The sequence below is a fragment of the Anabrus simplex genome, chromosome 8 (assembly GCF_040414725.1).
Source record: "Anabrus simplex isolate iqAnaSimp1 chromosome 8, ASM4041472v1, whole genome shotgun sequence".
Taxonomy (NCBI): domain Eukaryota; kingdom Metazoa; phylum Arthropoda; class Insecta; order Orthoptera; family Tettigoniidae; genus Anabrus; species Anabrus simplex.
In genome coordinates, this window is record NC_090272.1 from 229741746 (window position 1) to 229760585 (window position 18840).

The window sequence follows — 18840 nt, forward strand, 5'->3', positions numbered from 1 at the left end:
TGTCAGTGGCGCACTCGTCCAATGGCTATCCTCCTGTTCCCAATATAAGTAGCTCTTTTCCAGCTGAGGTCGGCGACATTCAGGGGTGTTTAAATGCTTCCAAGTTGAAGAAACGCTATGGGTTAAAATTCAGACATCCCGGCGAATCTTCAGAAGTATGGCAATGGAAGGCGCGTTACATTATTGTTGTTGTTGTTGTTGTTGTTGTCGTCGTTGTCGTCCCGTTCCTTGACTGAATGGTCAGCATACTGGTTTTCGGTTCAGACGGCCCCGGATTTGATTCCCGACCTGTGGAAGACTTTAAATTCGTATGGTTAATTCCTATGCCTCGGAGACTGCGTGTTTGTTAGTCTTAATACACTTCCTTTACAGTACACCACACCACACTAGTGACCATCACAGAAACGCACAATAGAGAACACATCCCCCCACTGCATAGAATTGGCATGAGGAGGAAATGCTGTCGTTGAACTGGATCAAATACGCATCGGATGCCAACACCAACCGTCCAGCTAGGTCTGGTGGTCTCTGTACTCTTTTTGCTTGTTAGGGGCAGTGGGAAGGCTCCCCGTAGGATGGCCTGTCCGTACTGAGATCGGTTCTCTGTGGTCTCTAATGGGATCTGTGCGTCTGATTTTACTGAGGTGATCCACTTGGTTTTGGAAGCCTTTCCCCTGCTTGTCACTGTGAGGATTCTGTTCGTGAGCCAGTAGGGTTTCAGGTGGGTCATGTACCGTAGAAAGTCAGTCGCCTTTTCCTCATACAAGCGACTATGTCTTCCCGATGTTCGTAGAGCTCGTTGTTATGCTTGATCCTGTAGGTGCCATCCTCCTCTTATCGGTCCTAGTATCTTCCACAAGATCTTCCTCCCTTTAAGTTCTAGTTTCCTGAGTGGGCCCTTTCGATTCATCAAGAGGCACTCAGAGGCGTAGAGTACAGAGGGTCTTACTGAGTTAAAGTGCTTCAGCTTTAGGTTCTTGGAGAGGTTCTTGGAGGTGCAGATGCTTTTACACGAATGATAAGCCTTCTCTAACGTGATACACCTGGTGTCTATGGCCAAAGTTTCGCTCTCGCTTGCTGAGATCGATTCTCCTAAGTACTTAACAGCAGAAACTTTACTTATTGTGTTGTTTCCTAGTGAGATTTTTAGAAGTAGCTTGCTTTATATTAGTGATTAAACTACGTCTTCTGTAAGTTACCCTCAAGGCTGTTTTTGCTGCACTACTATAGAGGCTCTGTAAAACATGCTATAGTGATTACATCCCTCCATATAGGGTTGGCGTCAGGAAGGGCATCCGGTCGTAAAACGCGGTCAAATCCACTTGTGCAACACAGTTCGCATCCGCGACCCCACAGATGTGCCGCCTCGGCTCCTGTATGTGGGGATGGTAATGAGGTTTTATATCTGCTCTGTGCAGGACCTACTGACGCGGAAAGCAGCTTGGTGTTCATCTAGTTGATAGTCCATCTAATCGGTGACTCTAGTTAGCAGGGCAGTAGGGAAGATCTTGTAGGTTACAGATAGCAGGGAGATGCCTCTAGTTGTTCAGGTCGGGCTTGCTTCCCTTCTTGTGTAGTGGATGGATCACGCCTGAGCAAGACCTCTGTTCTCCATATGTCTTGGATGATCTGGGTAATACTCTGCAGGGACTACGTGCTTCCACATCTCTACACTATACCATCTTCAGCTGGGGCCATGTTGTTCTTGAGACCCTTCATTATCTCCCCTATTTCTTCTTTGTTGGGTAGTATAGAGTCCTGGTTCCTCTGCGTTGGGGAGTTTCTGGAAGTACTCTGCAAAGGTGTTGGTGTAGTCTCTGTTGCTCATTTGGAGCTTCTCCAGTATTCGACACAGCTGGTGATGGTCATTACTGTTTTATAAGGAAGTAAGACTACGCAACCATACACTGGTAATATTAATCAGAAGAGAGAGGATGAAATCCAAGGATGAAGGGGTATGTAAAGGAAAGCTGTGAAAATAAGACTCCCTAGGTCTCGCTAACCTAACACTGTCGGGGTCAGAAAGGAACACAAGTTTACCAAGGAAGGTCGGATAGGAAAGGTGAAGGAGAGAGAGTGGCTCTGATGGTAATTACTGTTTAGAGGAAGTACAATTGGAAAAAATAAAAGGAGTCTGACACTTCGAAAAATGAAGGTATCGGCCAAAGAAAGTAAAGGTCATGATGGACGTGAAAATGAGACTGTCTAGAATTCGCAAACCTTATTCCGTCAGGAGCGGACAAGAAGAGGAGTTGACCAAAGAAGTTCGGATAGGAAAGCTAAAAGCTAGGAGCCTGGCACAAGCAAGTGGAAACAATGCCAGGACTGAGCTAAGGGTTCTGTGGTTGAGAGGTCCTATTAGTCTTCTCTTACGACAGGCCGGGGTTACTGCGGATGTATTCTATCGCCCGCATGCACAGGGACAATGAGTGATGTTTTCTCCTGGCTTAGTACAGACGTTGCTATGACAAGTCACCTGCAGACTGAACGGCACGTGACTCGTTTTAGCACCGGTCTCCAGTGTTGACATACATGCACACTGTTCACATGTTGTGTAGCCACACCAGTCATATTTATCAGTTGTTCTGAGACTATAGAGAAATTAAACATTTTTCATGACAATATTACGTGTTGAATAAGCTTTTTAGGACAATTAAACAAGACAGATCCGCAAATTATAAATTTAATTTACTAGACTCGCTCCTCTTCCGAGGAACTTTCACTTATCCAAAGTACTGATGGCGATTGTTGTTTAAAGGGGCCTAACATGTAGGTCATCGGCCCATCCAAAGTCATTAATAACCAAAGGATTAAGGTCGGTTTTTGTTTTATGATTACACAACTGTCTGGTTTCTTGGATGAATAGTGAACGTAGTGGCCTTCGTTTGAGAGAACCGCGGGTTCGATTCCCGGTAGGTTCATTCAGTTTTAGGTTTATTTCCCTGGCTCGGGGACTGGGTATTCCTGCTGTCTAACAACTCATACAGCACACTCTGCACTACCTTAACCACAATAACGCGCAGTTTATCATGCACGGCAGATGCCACCCACCCTCACCGGAGGGTCTGCATTTCAAGGGCTCACCATGCCAGCAATAGGCACATGAAATTTCTTCTTGAAAAGAAACTGTGCCGAATTTTTCTCCTAGAGCTCTGGTAACTTTGTTTTGCACTCTAATCAGGCCATGGTTAGAATACTGTTGCGAGGTGTGGCTACCATGAAATGGATCACATACAAAGATTTGGGTATTTCTCCGTTTTCGTCCGATTACGAGTCTTTTTGTGAGACTATGAGTGTGAGGTCATTGCACTAGCGCGGCCCTCTTTTTTTATGTGTCTGACGAATAGAGTGGATTGCTAAACATTATTGCAGTTTATTCCATTACATGTTCCTCGCTGCAATACAAGGCAAAGGTAGACTTTCCATCTGTCTAAAGAGAGAACTGTGGCTCGGGCAAACTCATGGCTGCTGAGGGCACTATCAGTGGACCTTTTTCTCTAACCCCCGGCCAAAATCAGATGTGCCCTAACGACCTCATGAATATAAGGTCCTCTGCTGTAAAATATGTAAATGTGTAGGCCTATGTCTCTAGTTGTAGTTTAATCATGAGTCATGACAATTATTTAAGGAGATTCATTTTTATTTATGTATATTTAAGGTGTATTTGTTGTATATTATATTTTAATGAATCATATGTAATTGGGAGAATAACCTGTTGATAAATAAATCTATTATTATTTATCGATACGGCCACCTGTGGGCCACGATTAAACAATCTTCCTGTCACCGAGATGTTCCGTGGCTTCGCACGTTGCTCTTCAGACGCATCCCTCAATCCCGCAACCTTCTTCCTAAATGATGTCCTTTATTTTATATCCTCCTCCTTGATACCTATCTCTGCCAAGTCATTGTGCACCTGTGTAAGCCATCCCGGTTGTTTTTTCCACCCTTCCTGCAGAAGAAGTATCCTGTTGGCCAATCTCTCAGGGTTCATTATTTTGATATGTCCATAAAACGTCAATCTCGTTTTTCTCATCACAGTCGTGATTCTTTCTACTGTCTTGTAGAGCTCCAAAGTCGATCTTAATCGAAATGTGTTTGGGTCACTCGTCGACTTTCTTGGGCCTAAGATTTTTCGTAAGAATCTTCTTTCTCTTTTTTTCAAGGACTGGGTCAGCCATCCTCGTCAAGGTTCCTGCTGCATAAAGGCACTCTGTTCTAACCACTGTGCAGTAATGTTTTAACTTGGCCTGAATTGAGAGGGACTTAGAGGTATCATGACATAGTCTGAATGCCATCTCCATCCTTCTCACCCTCTCCTTTAATGCCTCCTTTTCATCTCCATTGGGTATTATTATTATTATTATTATTATTATTATTATTATTATTATTATTATTATTATTATTATTACACAACGATTTACAATGAATTCATACGAATTGCTATTATTACTATTTTACTATCTTAGACTTATCATTCGCCCTAACGGTGTTCAGAATGCAGAAATAGACAAATATTATTTACAACATGCTTACGCGTTTCGAACCTCCAACCAGAATTAGTCTTAAGAGCAATAACAAATATTTTAGTGGCGACTGTCAGTCCATAGTAATCAGACTCAAGATAGAGACCCTGTTAGACATATAGTTATAGCCGTGCTTTTTGTTAAAATTATTCAACTGTTTAGCTATTTCTATCACGAATGACTCTAGGTATAAAATGTTTCTCTTTCAAAATTCCAGATTTATCATTTTTGATGCAACATCTGTCATTTGTAACGAGGAACATTTTATACCTAGAATCATTCGTGAGGCGATAGAAATAATTGCTTAACAGATCGTAATAATTTTAACAAAGAGGACGGTTATAATGCAGAGTTGATCATGGCTATCCTCCATAGTTCACTCTTCAACATCTTTCTCCTTGAATCTGGTGACCCTACATTTCTAACAGGATCTCTCTATCCAGAGTCTGGTTACTATGGAGTGACAGTTGCCACCACAATCTTTGTTATTGCTCTGCAGACGATCCTGGTTGGAGGTTCGAAACGAGTCAGCATGTATAAGCATTACACGACCTGACATCCCAAATTATCTCTCTCGACCGTACATGAGCTCAGTAGGATTGAGGTCGGGTGAGCTTGAGGCAAGTATCCTCATGTTCTTAGTGTTCATCGAACTAATCGGCCACAATCGGGATCGACGAGCCGTTACATTGTCTCGTTGCAGATGTAGTTCAGTGTATTCAACGGTTGTAGTTAGGATGTAAAGGAGAGGGCATATAAGTCTCTGGTAAGACCCCAACTAGAGTATGGTTCCAGTGTTTTGAACCCTCATCAGGATTACTTGATTCGAGAACTGGAAGAAATCCAAAGAAAAGCAGCTCGATTTGTTCTGGGTGATTTCCGATAAGAGTAGCGTTACGAAAATGTTGCAAAGTTCGGGCTGGGAAGACTTGGCGAATAAGGAGACGAGTTGCTTGACTAAGTGGTATGTTCCGAGGTGTAAGTGGAGAGATGGCGTGGAATTACATAGTACACGAATAGTAAGTCGCTTTTAAAAGTGGGAAAGATCACAATATGAAGACAATTGGAACTCAAGAGGACAGGACAAATTGGGGGTAAATATTAGTGTATACAAAGAGGATGTAGGGCTTGGAATAATATTTATCAAGGAAGAAGTTAAATTTCCAAATTCATAGCAATTATTGAACAAAAGACCTGGGTAAACAACAGATAGGGAATCAGCCACCTGGTGACTGATTGCGCTCCCCACCTCCTCCGTTTAGGGTACTGGAGGTGGACAAATGGGTAGATGTGTTCGGACAACAGGTTCCTGTATCGTTCCCATCGACGATAATACCTTGATTCTACGTAAACGATCTCCGCGTGCCATAGTGCCAGGTCACCAAAACGCAGCTCTGTCTGCTTCAATTGATCGTCAATGTATAAAGAACCTAGAATCGGCGAGGGAAAACAATTCTATAAAAATCTCGACGAACATTAACTTCTTGTGACATATTCATATCGGTTAGAGTGCACAGTTTTCCTTATTGCATGGTGCGCTACTATTTCTTTCATGTAAATAAACAGAAATCGATTAAAACCCTGGAAGGAGAGGAAATGGCCGTAGGAAAGTTTAGCAGCCATCTCACAGACGTAAGAGATACCAGTTGAAGGTTAATATCCTTGTGATATGCACTAGGTCATGTGGGCATTGAAGTAATTTGGTAGACGAACTGTAGGATATGCAGTATTGAGTGACAGAAGTGTTCCCTCTTTATATTTCAGCTGTGTACGCCGATAGAGTTGGAGAGTACGGCATCCTCTCCCACCTTCCAATTCAAGCACCACAACAACGAGGAGCTCGCAGACGTCTTGAGGATGGTACATCACAAGTGCCCGAACATCACTCGTGTCTACACTCTGAGTCAGAAGAGTGTTCGAGGTGTTCCATTGTACGTCATCGAGTTCTCCACTATGCCAGGGCACCACCAACTGTGTGAGTACCAGGGTGATTTTCCGTCTGATAGCAGAGAGGAAGATGAGCTTGCTTTCTAAACGTGATGAAAGTGTGGGAGATTCAATTATCACAGCAGATGTTGGAAATGACCTCCATATTCCTGTAAACACACCAGTACCCGTCCTTCCATGCTTCTAGCAGTACGCTGCAATATTTGCTGGTATATGCCATTGATATTCAAATCTTCAATTATTCGTGGTCGATTTCGATACTTATTCTTGATATTCGTTGATATCCAAATCTTAAATTGTTTGTGGTCGACTTCGATACACTTTATTCTTGAGATGACTCGAGAGGATATAATTTTAGTGTTAAGTCCGGTGATCTTGGTGGCCACAAGTTCTCAGAGAATATTATCTTCAAAGAAACTATTGATCAGGGCGAGACACTCCGTTGATGTGTGGGAAGTCGCGCAGTTTTGCTGAAAGTATCCCTGAGTAAGGTCAATGTCGTCTAGATGTTCGACCAATTGCAGGAAATATCCTTGTAGGGGTCTCTGTTCAATGTACTTTATCATCTCTAGCTATGTGAGTACCACACCAGGTCCGTAATGTGTTCAACCATACCTGATTATCATGTGTTTGTGAGTATGCTCTATGATCATAGCAGATTCAAAAGACCATAACAAATTATACTAAGCCCGTTTAAAGAAACACAACTGCAGCCTAACATTGGAATCCCCCGTCTGTGGTCTTGGTCTACCAAGTACCTATGTAGGCGTGAGTATCTTATCTCTAAAAGGTACCAAATCCCAAAACAAAATTTTTCAGGAGAAAGGAAAATCGGTCAGGGTGTAAAATTACGATTGAAAAATCGTTTTATCAATTTTGTTATATTTAGATAGAATACAAAGTATTTCTGTGAAATCATTTGTAGTTGAAAATATGAGAAATATAAGAAAACAGGATTATTTGGTACTTTTTGGCTAAAGGGCACATGGCTGTGAAGATCAATTAAGTGGTATATAATAATTTCGTGTGGCTATTTCTAGCCGGGAGCAGCCCTTCTAAGGCAGATCCTCCGATAAGGGTGGGCGGCATCTGCCGTGTGTAGGTAACTGCGTGTTATTGTGGTGGAGGATAGTGTTATGTGTGGTGTATGAGTTGCAGGGATGTTGGGGACAGCACAAACACCCAGCCCCCGGGCCATAAGAATTAACCAATTAAGGTTAAAATCCCCGACCCGGCCGGGAATCGAACCCGGGACCCTCTGAACGGAAGGCCAGTACGCTGACCATTCAGCCAACGAGTCGGACAATTAAGTGGTAAAAAATCGCTATATTTGCCATCATAATTTGGACATAAATACTTATTCCAGGTGGACAAAAATTATGTGCAATGAATGAACATTTTAGATTATGAACGTAGTAGTTACTAGTTATAACCTACTTCATGGTCAAGTTTTTGACATTTTATTCCTTGTAGTGTTGCCGGAAGGAAACTATTCGTGTAATATGAATACTATTTTTACAGCTACTACCCACAGCATGTAGGTATAATGTAGACTACAATCATGATATTTCGTAAAGTAGTTTTTTGTCAAGAAGAGTTCCAATATTGTTATTCAGATTTTCATAAATTTCGTCGAAAATTTTATTGACCTTATATGCATAACATGGAGCTAAATCTATACAAGCTCAGGCATGTGGCCGGAACCATGCGGTCAGCTCACTCGGTACTTAGCCTACTAATGTGCAACTATTTGTTACATGCTGTGAACAGTGGTGTTTCTGCAAGGATGTTGGCGCTCTACCGTACGTCAATACTGCGGCGCACAGGCGGTAGCTGGTGTAGGTCCAGTGCGTGTGTGACATGAGACAATCTCTGTGCCGGGTGGGTCTCAGGTTGAACAGGAGCAGCACTAGTGTATCGACCTGCCAAAAATGAACGATATTCTCTTCTCCCTGTTCTGTAGTGTTAGGGGGTCCAGCTCCGTAGGTGAATGGTTGGCGCAGTGGAGTTAAGTTCATTTGGTCCCGGATTCGTTCCCAGCCGGCGTTTGGTTAACTCCTCTAGCTCGGAGACTAGATGCTTATGACCACAACACACTACCAATCACTATAGAAACACATAAGAGTTAGATACGTCCATCTACATGGGACCGTTCGCGTAGCTGTGAGCTTACATTCGGGAGATGGTGGGCTCGAATACCACCGTCGGCAGCCTTGAAGATGGTTTTACGTGGTTTCCAGTTTTTCACACAGACTACACCTTAAGACCACCAATCCTAGTCATTTCCCAACCAACGGTCACCGAAACCTTCCGATGTGTTTGTGCGACGTTGAACCGCTATAGGAGCCGTAAGAGTGCACAAAGTTCACACGTGCCACAAAAATCCCACCCGCGATCCCACCGAGAATTGGGATTTTTTAAAAAAAGATTCCGCATTCTAAATGTCCCCTTAATTTAATTCGCGTACTAGATGACACCGTAAACAGAATGTCACTTGGGCGTCCGACTCGTTGGCTGAACGGTCAGCGTACTGTCCTTCGGTTCAGAGGGTCCCGGGTTCGATTCCCGGCCAGGTCGGGGATTTTAACCTTAATATGCTAAAAATATTCTCACGGACGGAATCAATCACTACTGATCTGCATTCAGGGCAGTCGCCCAGGTGGCAGATTCCCTATCTGTTGAATTCCTAGCCTTTTCTTGAATGATTGTTCAATAAATTTCCAATTTCTTTGCATCTCCCTTGGTAAGTTATTCGAAACCCTAACTACCTTCCCTATAAACGAATATTTGCCCCAATTTGTCCTCTTGAATTCCAATTTTATCTTCATATTGTGATCTTTCCTACTTTTAAAGACACCACTTAAACTTATTCGTCTACTGATGTCCTCCCACGCCATCTCTCCACTGACAGCTCGGAACATACCACTTAGTCGAGCAGCTCGTCTCCTTTCTCCCAAGTCTTCCCAGCCCAAACTTTGCAACATTTTTGTAACTACTCTTTTGTTGGAAATCGCCCAGAACAAATCGAGCTGCTTTTTCTTTGGATTTTTTCCAGTTCTTGAATAAAGTAATCCTGGTGAAGGTCCCATACACTCTAGTTGGGGTCTTACCATAGACTTATATGCCCTCTCATTTACATCCTTTCTACAACCCCTAAACATCCTCTTAACCATGAGCAGAGATCTGTACCCTGTATTTACAATCATGTTTATGTGATTACCCCAATGAAGATATTTCCTTATGTCAAGACCTATGTACTTACAATGATCCCCAACGGGAACCTTCACCCCATCAACGCAGTAATTAAAACTGGGAGATGATTTCCTATTTGTGAAACTCACAACTTGACTTTTAACCCCGTTTATCATCATACCATTGCCTACTGTCCATCTCACAACATTATAAAGGTCTTTTTGCAGTTGCTCACAATCTTGTAACTTATTTATTATTCTGTACAGAATAACATCATCTGCAAAAAGCCCCATCTCTGATTCCACTTATTTACACATATCATTGATATATATATATAAGAAAACATAAAGGTCCAATAATACTGCCTTGAGGAATTCCCCTCTTAATTATTAAAGGGACAGATAAAGCTTCGCCTACTCTAATGCTCTGAGTTCTATTTTCTAGAAACAGAGCCACCCATTCAGTCACTCTTTTGTCAAGTCCAATTGCACTAATTTTTGCCAGTAGTCTTCTGAGATCTACCCTATCAAATGCCTTAGACAGGTCAATCGCGATACAATCCAATTGACCTCCTGAATCCAGGATATCTGTTATACCTTGCTGGAATCCTACAAGTTGAGCTTCAGTGGAATAACCTTTCCTAAACCCAAACTGCCTTCTATCAAACCAGTTATTAATTTCGCAAACATGTCTAATATAATCAGAAAGAATGCTTTCCCAAAGCTTACATGCAATGCATCTCAAACTGACTGGCCTGTAATTTTCAGCTTTGTCTCACCCTTTCCTTTATACACAGGGGCTACTATAGCAACTCTCCATTAATTTGGTTTAGTCCCTTCATGCAAACAATAATCGAATAAGTACTTCATATATGGTACTATATCCCAACCCATTGTCTTTAGTATATCCCCCGAAACCTTATCAATTTCAGCTGCTCTTCTAGTTTTCAACTTTTGTATCTTACTATAAATGTCATTGTTAGCAGAGGTAAATTTTAATACTTCTTTAGTATTAGTCACCTCTATCTGGACATTATCCTTGTAACCAACAATCTTTACATACTGCTAACTGAATACTTCTCCCTTTTGAAGATCCTCGCATACACACTCCCCTTGTTCATTAATGATTCCTGGAATATCTTTCTTGGAACCTGTTTCTGCCTTAAAGTACCTATACATAATCTTCCATTTTTCACTAAAATTTGTACGGCCGCCAATTATGCTTGCTATTATGTTATCCTTAGCTGAATTCTTTGCTACGTTCAATTCCTTAGTAAGTTCTTTAAATTTTTCCTTACTTCCACAGCCATTTCTAACTCTTTCCAACCTGCACTACCTCCTTAGTCTCTTCACTTCTCTGTTATAATATAGTGGATCATTACCATTCCTTACCACATTTAAAGGTACAAACCTGTTTTCACATTCCTCAATAATTGCTTTAAACGCACTCCAGAGTCTGTTTACATTTTTATTTACCGTTTTCCACCGATCATAGTTACTTATTGAAAACTCCCTCATGCCTGTTTTATCAGCCATATGGTACTACCTAATAGTCCCGATTTTAATATCTTCCTTTCTTTCACATTTATTTTTAACTACCACAAAAACCGCTTCGTGACCACTAATACCATCTATTACTTCGGCTTCTCTATAGAGCTCATCTGGTTTTACCAGCACCACATCCAGAATATTCTTCCCTTTAGTTGGTTCCATCCCTTTCTGAATCAGCTGCCTTTCCCATATTAAATTATTTGCCGTTTTTTGGTCAAGTTTCCTGTCGTTCGCATTACCTTCCCAACTGACATTTGGTAAATTGAGATCACCCGCTACAATCACGTTCCTTTCCTTATCGTTTCCCACATAGCTGATTATCTTATCAAATAATTCTGAATCAGCGTCTGCGCTACCCTTTCCTGGTCTGTACACTCCAAAGACATCAAGTTGCCTAACTTCTTCGTAGCTTACAAATTCTTCTTTCACCAGAATGAATACTGCCCCTACCATTCCTATCCTATCTCTACGATACACCCTCCAGTTCTGTGAGAAAATTTCTGCATCCATTATATAATTTTATCAGCCATGATTTAACTCCTATTACAATATCTGGTAAGTATATATCTACTTAATTCTATTCCTTTCTTTACAATACTTCTACAGTTCAACACTAATATTTTTATGTCATCCCTACTTGACTTCCAGATCTCTGTACCCTTATCACTGCTCCCTAGACCAGGGTCGGCCAACTGGCTGGCGTGTGATGTAAGAGACCGTGAGACGTCGGAGAGCCCATGTGACGTAAGAGCGCAGAAGGTGGGGGGGCTGTCGTAGAGTGACACGAAGAGACAGACTCGCTCGTTTCGCTGCCTGAGCAGAGTGTGTGACGTGTTACCTGACATCACACGTACACGCAGTTGGCTGACCCTGCCCTAGACCAACCCGTTTACCTGAATGTACCTCCCTATTGCTTTTCCAAACAAATTTCCTAACTTATACGTACCACTGTGGAAGTGAAAGCCATCTGAGCGCAGATCCCTATCTCCTACCCACCCATTAGGATCTAGAAATCTCACTCCGTTTCCCACATATTCACTCCATAGTCTCATTTAAATCCCCAATCACCTTCCAGTCAGTATCCTTCCTACACAGTATTCCACTGATAACAATCCCCTCTTCCTTAAACTTCACCCGTGCTGCATTTACCAGGTCCCACATATCCTCAACTATGTTGGTACTCATACCTGCTTGTCTTACGTTGTTAGTACCGACGTGAAGCACTACAGCCTTCTCCTTTCCCTCCTCATCTTCAACTTTCCTCAACATCTGCCTTAACCTAATTCCTGGATAACACTCTACCCTGGTACCCTTTCCTCCACACACTTTCCCGACATGTCTAACGATAGAATACCCCATGACCAGAGCCGCAACCCTACCCACCTCATTTGATCCACTCCCCTCCTGGTCAGCCCTATCTTTCCTGACAGATGCAGAAGCTACTTCCTCCTCCCTTTTCTCCATCCCATGACACTGTTCTACCTGTCTTTTCCTATCCACTACTTCACATTTCCCTTTCCTACCTTTCCTTCTCTCATACTTCCACACTTCTCATCAACAGTTCCCTGTTCCTCATCGTCCCTCGGTTGTTCTACCTGCAGTGACCCGTACCGATTTCTTACAGACACCTGTCCTGAATTCTGATCCTGAATAGAGCCCTTAGACTGCAATCCCCTTCCCCTTGAAACATTAGACCACCTGTCTTCTACAATTTCCCCCTTTCCTTCCCATCCCTCTTTTATACCAACTGTATCCTGTACATTGTTTGAGGGAGGCCTACTTTCCTTCCTGTCCTCTGAGAGAATCCTAATTGCTATGTGGAAATCGTAAAATAAAAAGTATTACATGAGATATTCTGTCATGCCTAAGATCACCACCAGCTGGTTGTATCTGCCCTGTCAGTGTGTGCTGAACATCGATTCTCTCAAGGTACTTAAAGGACAAGTAAAAACATGGTATTTTCAAACACGGCAATACTAAATCTACTCTGGAAATCGGAAGATAAGACTCTGCGATCAGGAGAGCGGGGGGGGGGGGGGGGGGGGAGAGGAAGGACAAAAAGTCGAGAGTCTCAGGCTTAAATAGGGAGAGTCGGCACGTCTGCGACTCGGAGGCCGACAAGGAAACGTCGAAATGACCTGCAGGGAGCCAGATCGCCTTTTTAAGGTAACAGAGACCATATGATTTATTTATTTATTTATTTATTTATTTATTTATTTATTTAGTTTTAAATCGTGAAAAAGGACAAGGGACAAGCTTCAATCCTGCTTTCTGGATGGTTGTTACTCTTTAATATCCCTCAGTTCTTTCATTGAATTTTAAAGATTGTTGATCAGATACCATAACCTACCAATATTTTGAGAAAAATACAGTGTACATGGAGAAGGAAAACTGTTTTATCATTCATTACTTTGTTATGGACCGGGCGAGTTTGGGGCGCGTAGCTGTGAGGTTGCATTCTGGATATAGTGGGTTCGAACCCCACTGTCGGCAGCCCTGAAGATGGTTTTCCGTGGTTTCCCGTTTTCACACCAGACAAATGCTGGCTGTACCTTAAGGCCACGGCCGCTTCCTTCCCACTCCTAGCACTTCCCTGTCCCATCGTCACCATAAGACGTATCTGTGTCGGTGAGATGTAAAGCAAATTATAAATAAATAAATAAATAAATAAATAAATAAATAAATAAATAAATAAATAAATAAATAAATAAATAAATAAATAAATAAATAAATAAATAAATAAATAAATCGTTATTGACTTGCTGTTCACTTATGATAGTGAACGGTCTACCATGTTATAATTTCTTTGGAAAACTAATGAATCGTGGTTTGGCTTGAAAGTACCTTAATTAAGTGGTGGCTTGAACCTCGCTTAACGATTGAAGGAACGTCTCCTTAGAAATTTTGTGTAATATTTAAATTCTTCTTCTTCTTATTATTATTATTTCGCGCTGCGAGCGTCCGAGGACATGTTGGGCTTGCCTGGTGCCCATAGGCGATTTCCTAGTCTTCGTGTGAGATGATCACGATGAGGTTAGAATAGAACCAAGGGGTCTGGTCGAGGCTTAACGTTCCCATCTGACGGACCAATCACCATATGAGCACTATGGAGAGGTTTGGAATCGAACCCAGGTTTTTGGCACGCATTCCAGTGGTTGGAAATTTAATACCACCACGTCTCCAACCCTCCCGGTCAACACTGTGATGGTGAGACTTTTTCCACGAACGGGACTCGAACCGGCTAACCAGGGTGTCAGGCCATAGAGAATTGACTCATTAACGAACATGGCAACTAGGTGGGATTAGTGCAGAATAATCCTGGCAACGCTGCTGACAGCGTTATCAGTAAAACAGCTTTTGTGCTCTTACACGGCGTGTTCGGGAGAGTTTTTGATATGCCGTGTGATCGATAAGTCTGTTCACGTGGTGTGGAACATAGTGACATCTCTCCACGTACTCCTGACCTTCACAGACTGGAACACGCTCGTACTTCACCCCAATGTGCTGGTGATTATTGTTTTAAGAGGACGTACAACCAGGCAACTATCCTCTATATAATGATAGATACATACATACATACATACATACATAACATTATCATTATAGACCGTTATGTCTTTCAGCGATCACTCTGCAAGCCTCTGTGAATTTACTAAACGTCGCCACGATCCTCTATTTGCAACTAGTGCTGTGGCCTCATTTAGTTCTATACCTCTTATCTTTAAATCGTTAGAAACTGAGTCTAACCATTGTAGTCTTGGTCTCCCTCTACTTCTCTTACCCTCCATAAGAGTCCATTATTCTCCTAAGTAACCTATCTTCCTCCATTTCCCTCACTTGAACCTACTACAGAAGCCGGTTTATGCGTACAGCTTCATCCATCGAGTTCATTCCTAACTTAGCCTTTATATCCTCATTCCGAGTACTCTCCTGCCATTGTTCCCACCTGTTTGTACGAGGAATCATTCTCGCGACTTTCATGTCTGTTACTTCTAGCTTATGAATAAGATATCCTGAGTCAACCCAGCTTTCGCTCCAGTAAAGCAAAGTCTGAAAACAGACCGATGTAGAGATAGTTTCGTCTGGGAGCTGACTTCCTTCTTACAGAATATTGTTGAACGCAACTGCATTAGCTTTACTGCACCTTAATTCAATCTCGGTTACTATATTACCATCCTGGGAGAACACACATCCTAAATACTTGAAATTATCGACCTGTTCCAGCTTTGTATCCCCTATGTGACATTCAATTCTGCTGAATTTCTTACCTACCGACATCAATTTAGTGTTCGAAAGGCTAATTTTCATACCATACTCATTGCACCCGTTTTCAAATTTCAACATATTAGGCTGCAGGGTTTCGGCACAATCTGCCATAAAGACCAGATCGTCAGCATAGGCCAGGCTGCTTACATTTCCACAATCAGAGAGAAAATATGGAAGCGATCCGACACTTCGAAAAATGAAGGTATCGGCCAAACAAAGACAAGGGCCACGAAAGGTGTGAATATTTGACTCCTTATGCCTCGAGTGTTTTAACACCGTCGGGGTCGGAAAAGAACAAGAGTTGACCAAGGGAGGTCGCATAGAAGAGATGAAAGTGAGGAGCCTGGCACAATTGGAAGGAACGCCAGGACCTGGCTAAGGGCTCCGTCGTCGCAAATCCACGCATCCAAGTTGAGATCCCCTGGGGCCCTCTTTAGTTGCCTCTTACGACAGGCAGGGGATACCGTGGGTGTTATTCTACCGCCCCCACGCACAGGGAGACTCCTCAATGTGGGACAAACTGTTAAACCTTGCTCTATGACACAGCGGTGAAAAGTGCATTCAAATCAATTTTACGACTCGAGAGTAACTCTCATACACGCAGGCACCTACTTTCGGCACACACTCCTAACATGTAGAAGAAGATCCGTGCTGCATTTACCAGATCCCACACATCCCCAACTATGTTGCTGCTTATACCTGCTTGTCTTACATTGTTAGTACCAACGTGAAACACTACCACCTTCTCCTTTCCCTCCTTCTCTTCTACTTCCGTCAACATCTGCCTTAACCTAATTCCTGGATAAGAGTCTACCCTGGTATCCTTTCGTTCACACACTTTCCCGACATGTCTAACGATAGAATCCCCCATGACCAGAGCCTCAACCCTACCCACCTCATTCCTACAAATGCAGATCAGTGGTGATTGATTGATAAGATATGTTATATGTACATCAGTGTGGAAACGTTTTATTTCCTTGTTATAACTCATTGTCTACAGCTTTACGATGTACATTAATGATGAGGAACAGAACTTACCTGCATACCACAGGAAACTATTCTTACGTGGAATGGAATGTAAAAAATGCCCCCCGTTAGCATTATCCTGTCGTCTCATTGAATCCCGGCTGCGCTGATGCACCCCTGGACTATTGCGGATACTTCGGACAGTCAGTTTTACTCCACGCATACCATATGGCAGAGTAAGCTGAATCTCTCTTGGGCACCTATGGCTAAGTTTGAATGAATTTTGTCAGGTAAATATCAAATGTCACCAGAGATCTTTTACAGACAGATATAGCGTCGAATGAACTTCTGTCCGCCCTTCAGAAACCCGATAATCTCGGCCAAATTTAACAGAAATATTTTATTTTTACAGATATGATAATGATAATGATGATGATGATGATGATGATGGCTTATGGCTTCCGTACAAGTCTGGCGCAGCTCAGTCGACACTGATCTGCATTTAGGGCAGCCTCCCAGGTGGCAGATTCCCTATCTGTTGTTTACCTAGTCTTTTCTTAAATAATTGCAAAGAATTTGAAAATTTATTGGTAAATTATTTCAAGCAGGGTTGAGTCGCTCAGACTATTGAGGCGCTGGCCTTCTGACCCCAACTTGACAGATTCGCTCCTGGCTCGGTCGGCTGATATTTGAACGTGCTCAACTATGTCAGCCTTGCTTCGGTAGATTTACTGGCACGTAAAATCCCTGCGGGACTAAATTCCGGCACCTTGGCGTCTCCAAAAACTGTAAATGTAGTTAGTGGGATGTAAAGCTATTATTATTATTATTATTATTATTATTATTATTATTATTATTATTATTATTATTATTATTATTATTATTATTATTCCAATCCCTAACTCCTCTTTCTATAAACGAACATTTGTCCCAATTTGTCCTCTTGAATTCCAACTTCACCTTCATGTTGTGATCTTTTCTTACTTTCAAAAACCACTCAGACTTATTCGTCTACTAATGCCATTCCACGCCATCTCTCCACTGACAGCTCGGAACATACCATTTAGTCCAGAAGCTCGTCTCCTTTCTCCGAAGTCTTGCCAGCCCAAAGTTTCAAACATTTTCGTAACGCTAATCTTTTGTTGGAAATCGCCCAAAAGGAATCGAGCCGCTTTGCTTTGGATTTTATCCACTTCTCGAATCAATTAAGCCCATACACTGGAACTGTACTGTAGTTGGGGTCTGACCAGAGACTTATCAGCCCTCTCCTTTACATCCTTACTACAAAAACCATGCGCAGAGATCTTACAAACCCGTTCATGTGATTACGCCACTGAAGATTTTTTCTTATATTAACATGTAGGTGCTTACAGTAATGCATATAAGGAACTTTCACACCATCAAAAAGGTAGGTAATTAAAACTGAGTCTTCTCGTATTAGTGAAACAACCTGCAATCTGACTTTTAACTCCGTTTATCATACCATTGACTGCTGTCCATCTCACGACATTGTCGAGGTCTTTTTGCAGTTGCTCAGAATCTTGTAACTTATTGTTCTATACACAACTAGCAGTTTCCCGCTGGCTCCGCCCGCAATGTACAAAGTATGGTGTTGTTCGTTACTATCCTCACGGATGTACTGTATTTGCAAAGATTCGAGTTAACGAAATAAAGCACATGATCTGCTGTGGTAATAGAATGTAATATTATGTTAACAAAATACTTGAAAATACATCACACAAATAAATTGAATTAAACGTTCCTTGGAACAACACTACGCGCCGAACTGTTAAAGTCCTTCAAAGATCTTCGTCATGGAGACAACTGTGCTCATAACTTTTCTCAGAATGTACCAATTTAAGTAGTTAATATCTCAAACGAAAGCGCTTGATCCACTGAGTGTTTTAGACCAAAACGAACTGCGTACCTCATTTATAACGAAAGATATGATTGCTTCAATGAGAAAAAATTGAAAAATCGAATAATTTAAGGAAGGCGGAAGTTAAGTGATTTATAGTACCTGATGACAAATCTGTTCAAAAAAGTACAAATTCAGCAATATCTCTATTATCATAGCCGGTACGGTAAAAAAGTATAAGACATAGATGATCGGAAATGTAATTCTAGATAACTTTAGTTATGCAGTTAAAAAATGAAGGAAATCGACAGGATAGAATGGCCGGACTGACTGACTTTAGTTTTCATAATTTATTTTAATATACAGATAACATAATCCGCAAATAGCCTTATCTCTGATTCCCAGTGCTTTTCTCATGAGTTGTCTGTACATTGCTTAGAATTTAAAAAGAATGGTATTTCTGTATCGGTTGTGTTATCAGTAGCGAAGAAATGCACTTTTTAATTTCCCATAATGTCTGTCTGTCTGTCGAGCT

The 18840-nt window shown here is 41.9% G+C and overlaps 1 protein-coding gene across 3 annotated transcripts in view; it reads left to right on the plus strand.

The window, feature by feature from the left end:
* LOC136879035 (carboxypeptidase E) overlaps window positions 1-18840 on the plus strand; it is a 216768-nt gene that overhangs the window by 62273 nt on the left and 135655 nt on the right. For all 3 annotated transcript variants that reach the window (XM_067152763.2, XM_068228931.1, XM_068228932.1), the window contains exon 2: window positions 6291-6501. In XM_067152763.2, coding sequence (XP_067008864.2) covers window positions 6291-6501 — 211 coding nt within the window. The remainder of the gene's footprint in view (window positions 1-6290; window positions 6502-18840) is intronic.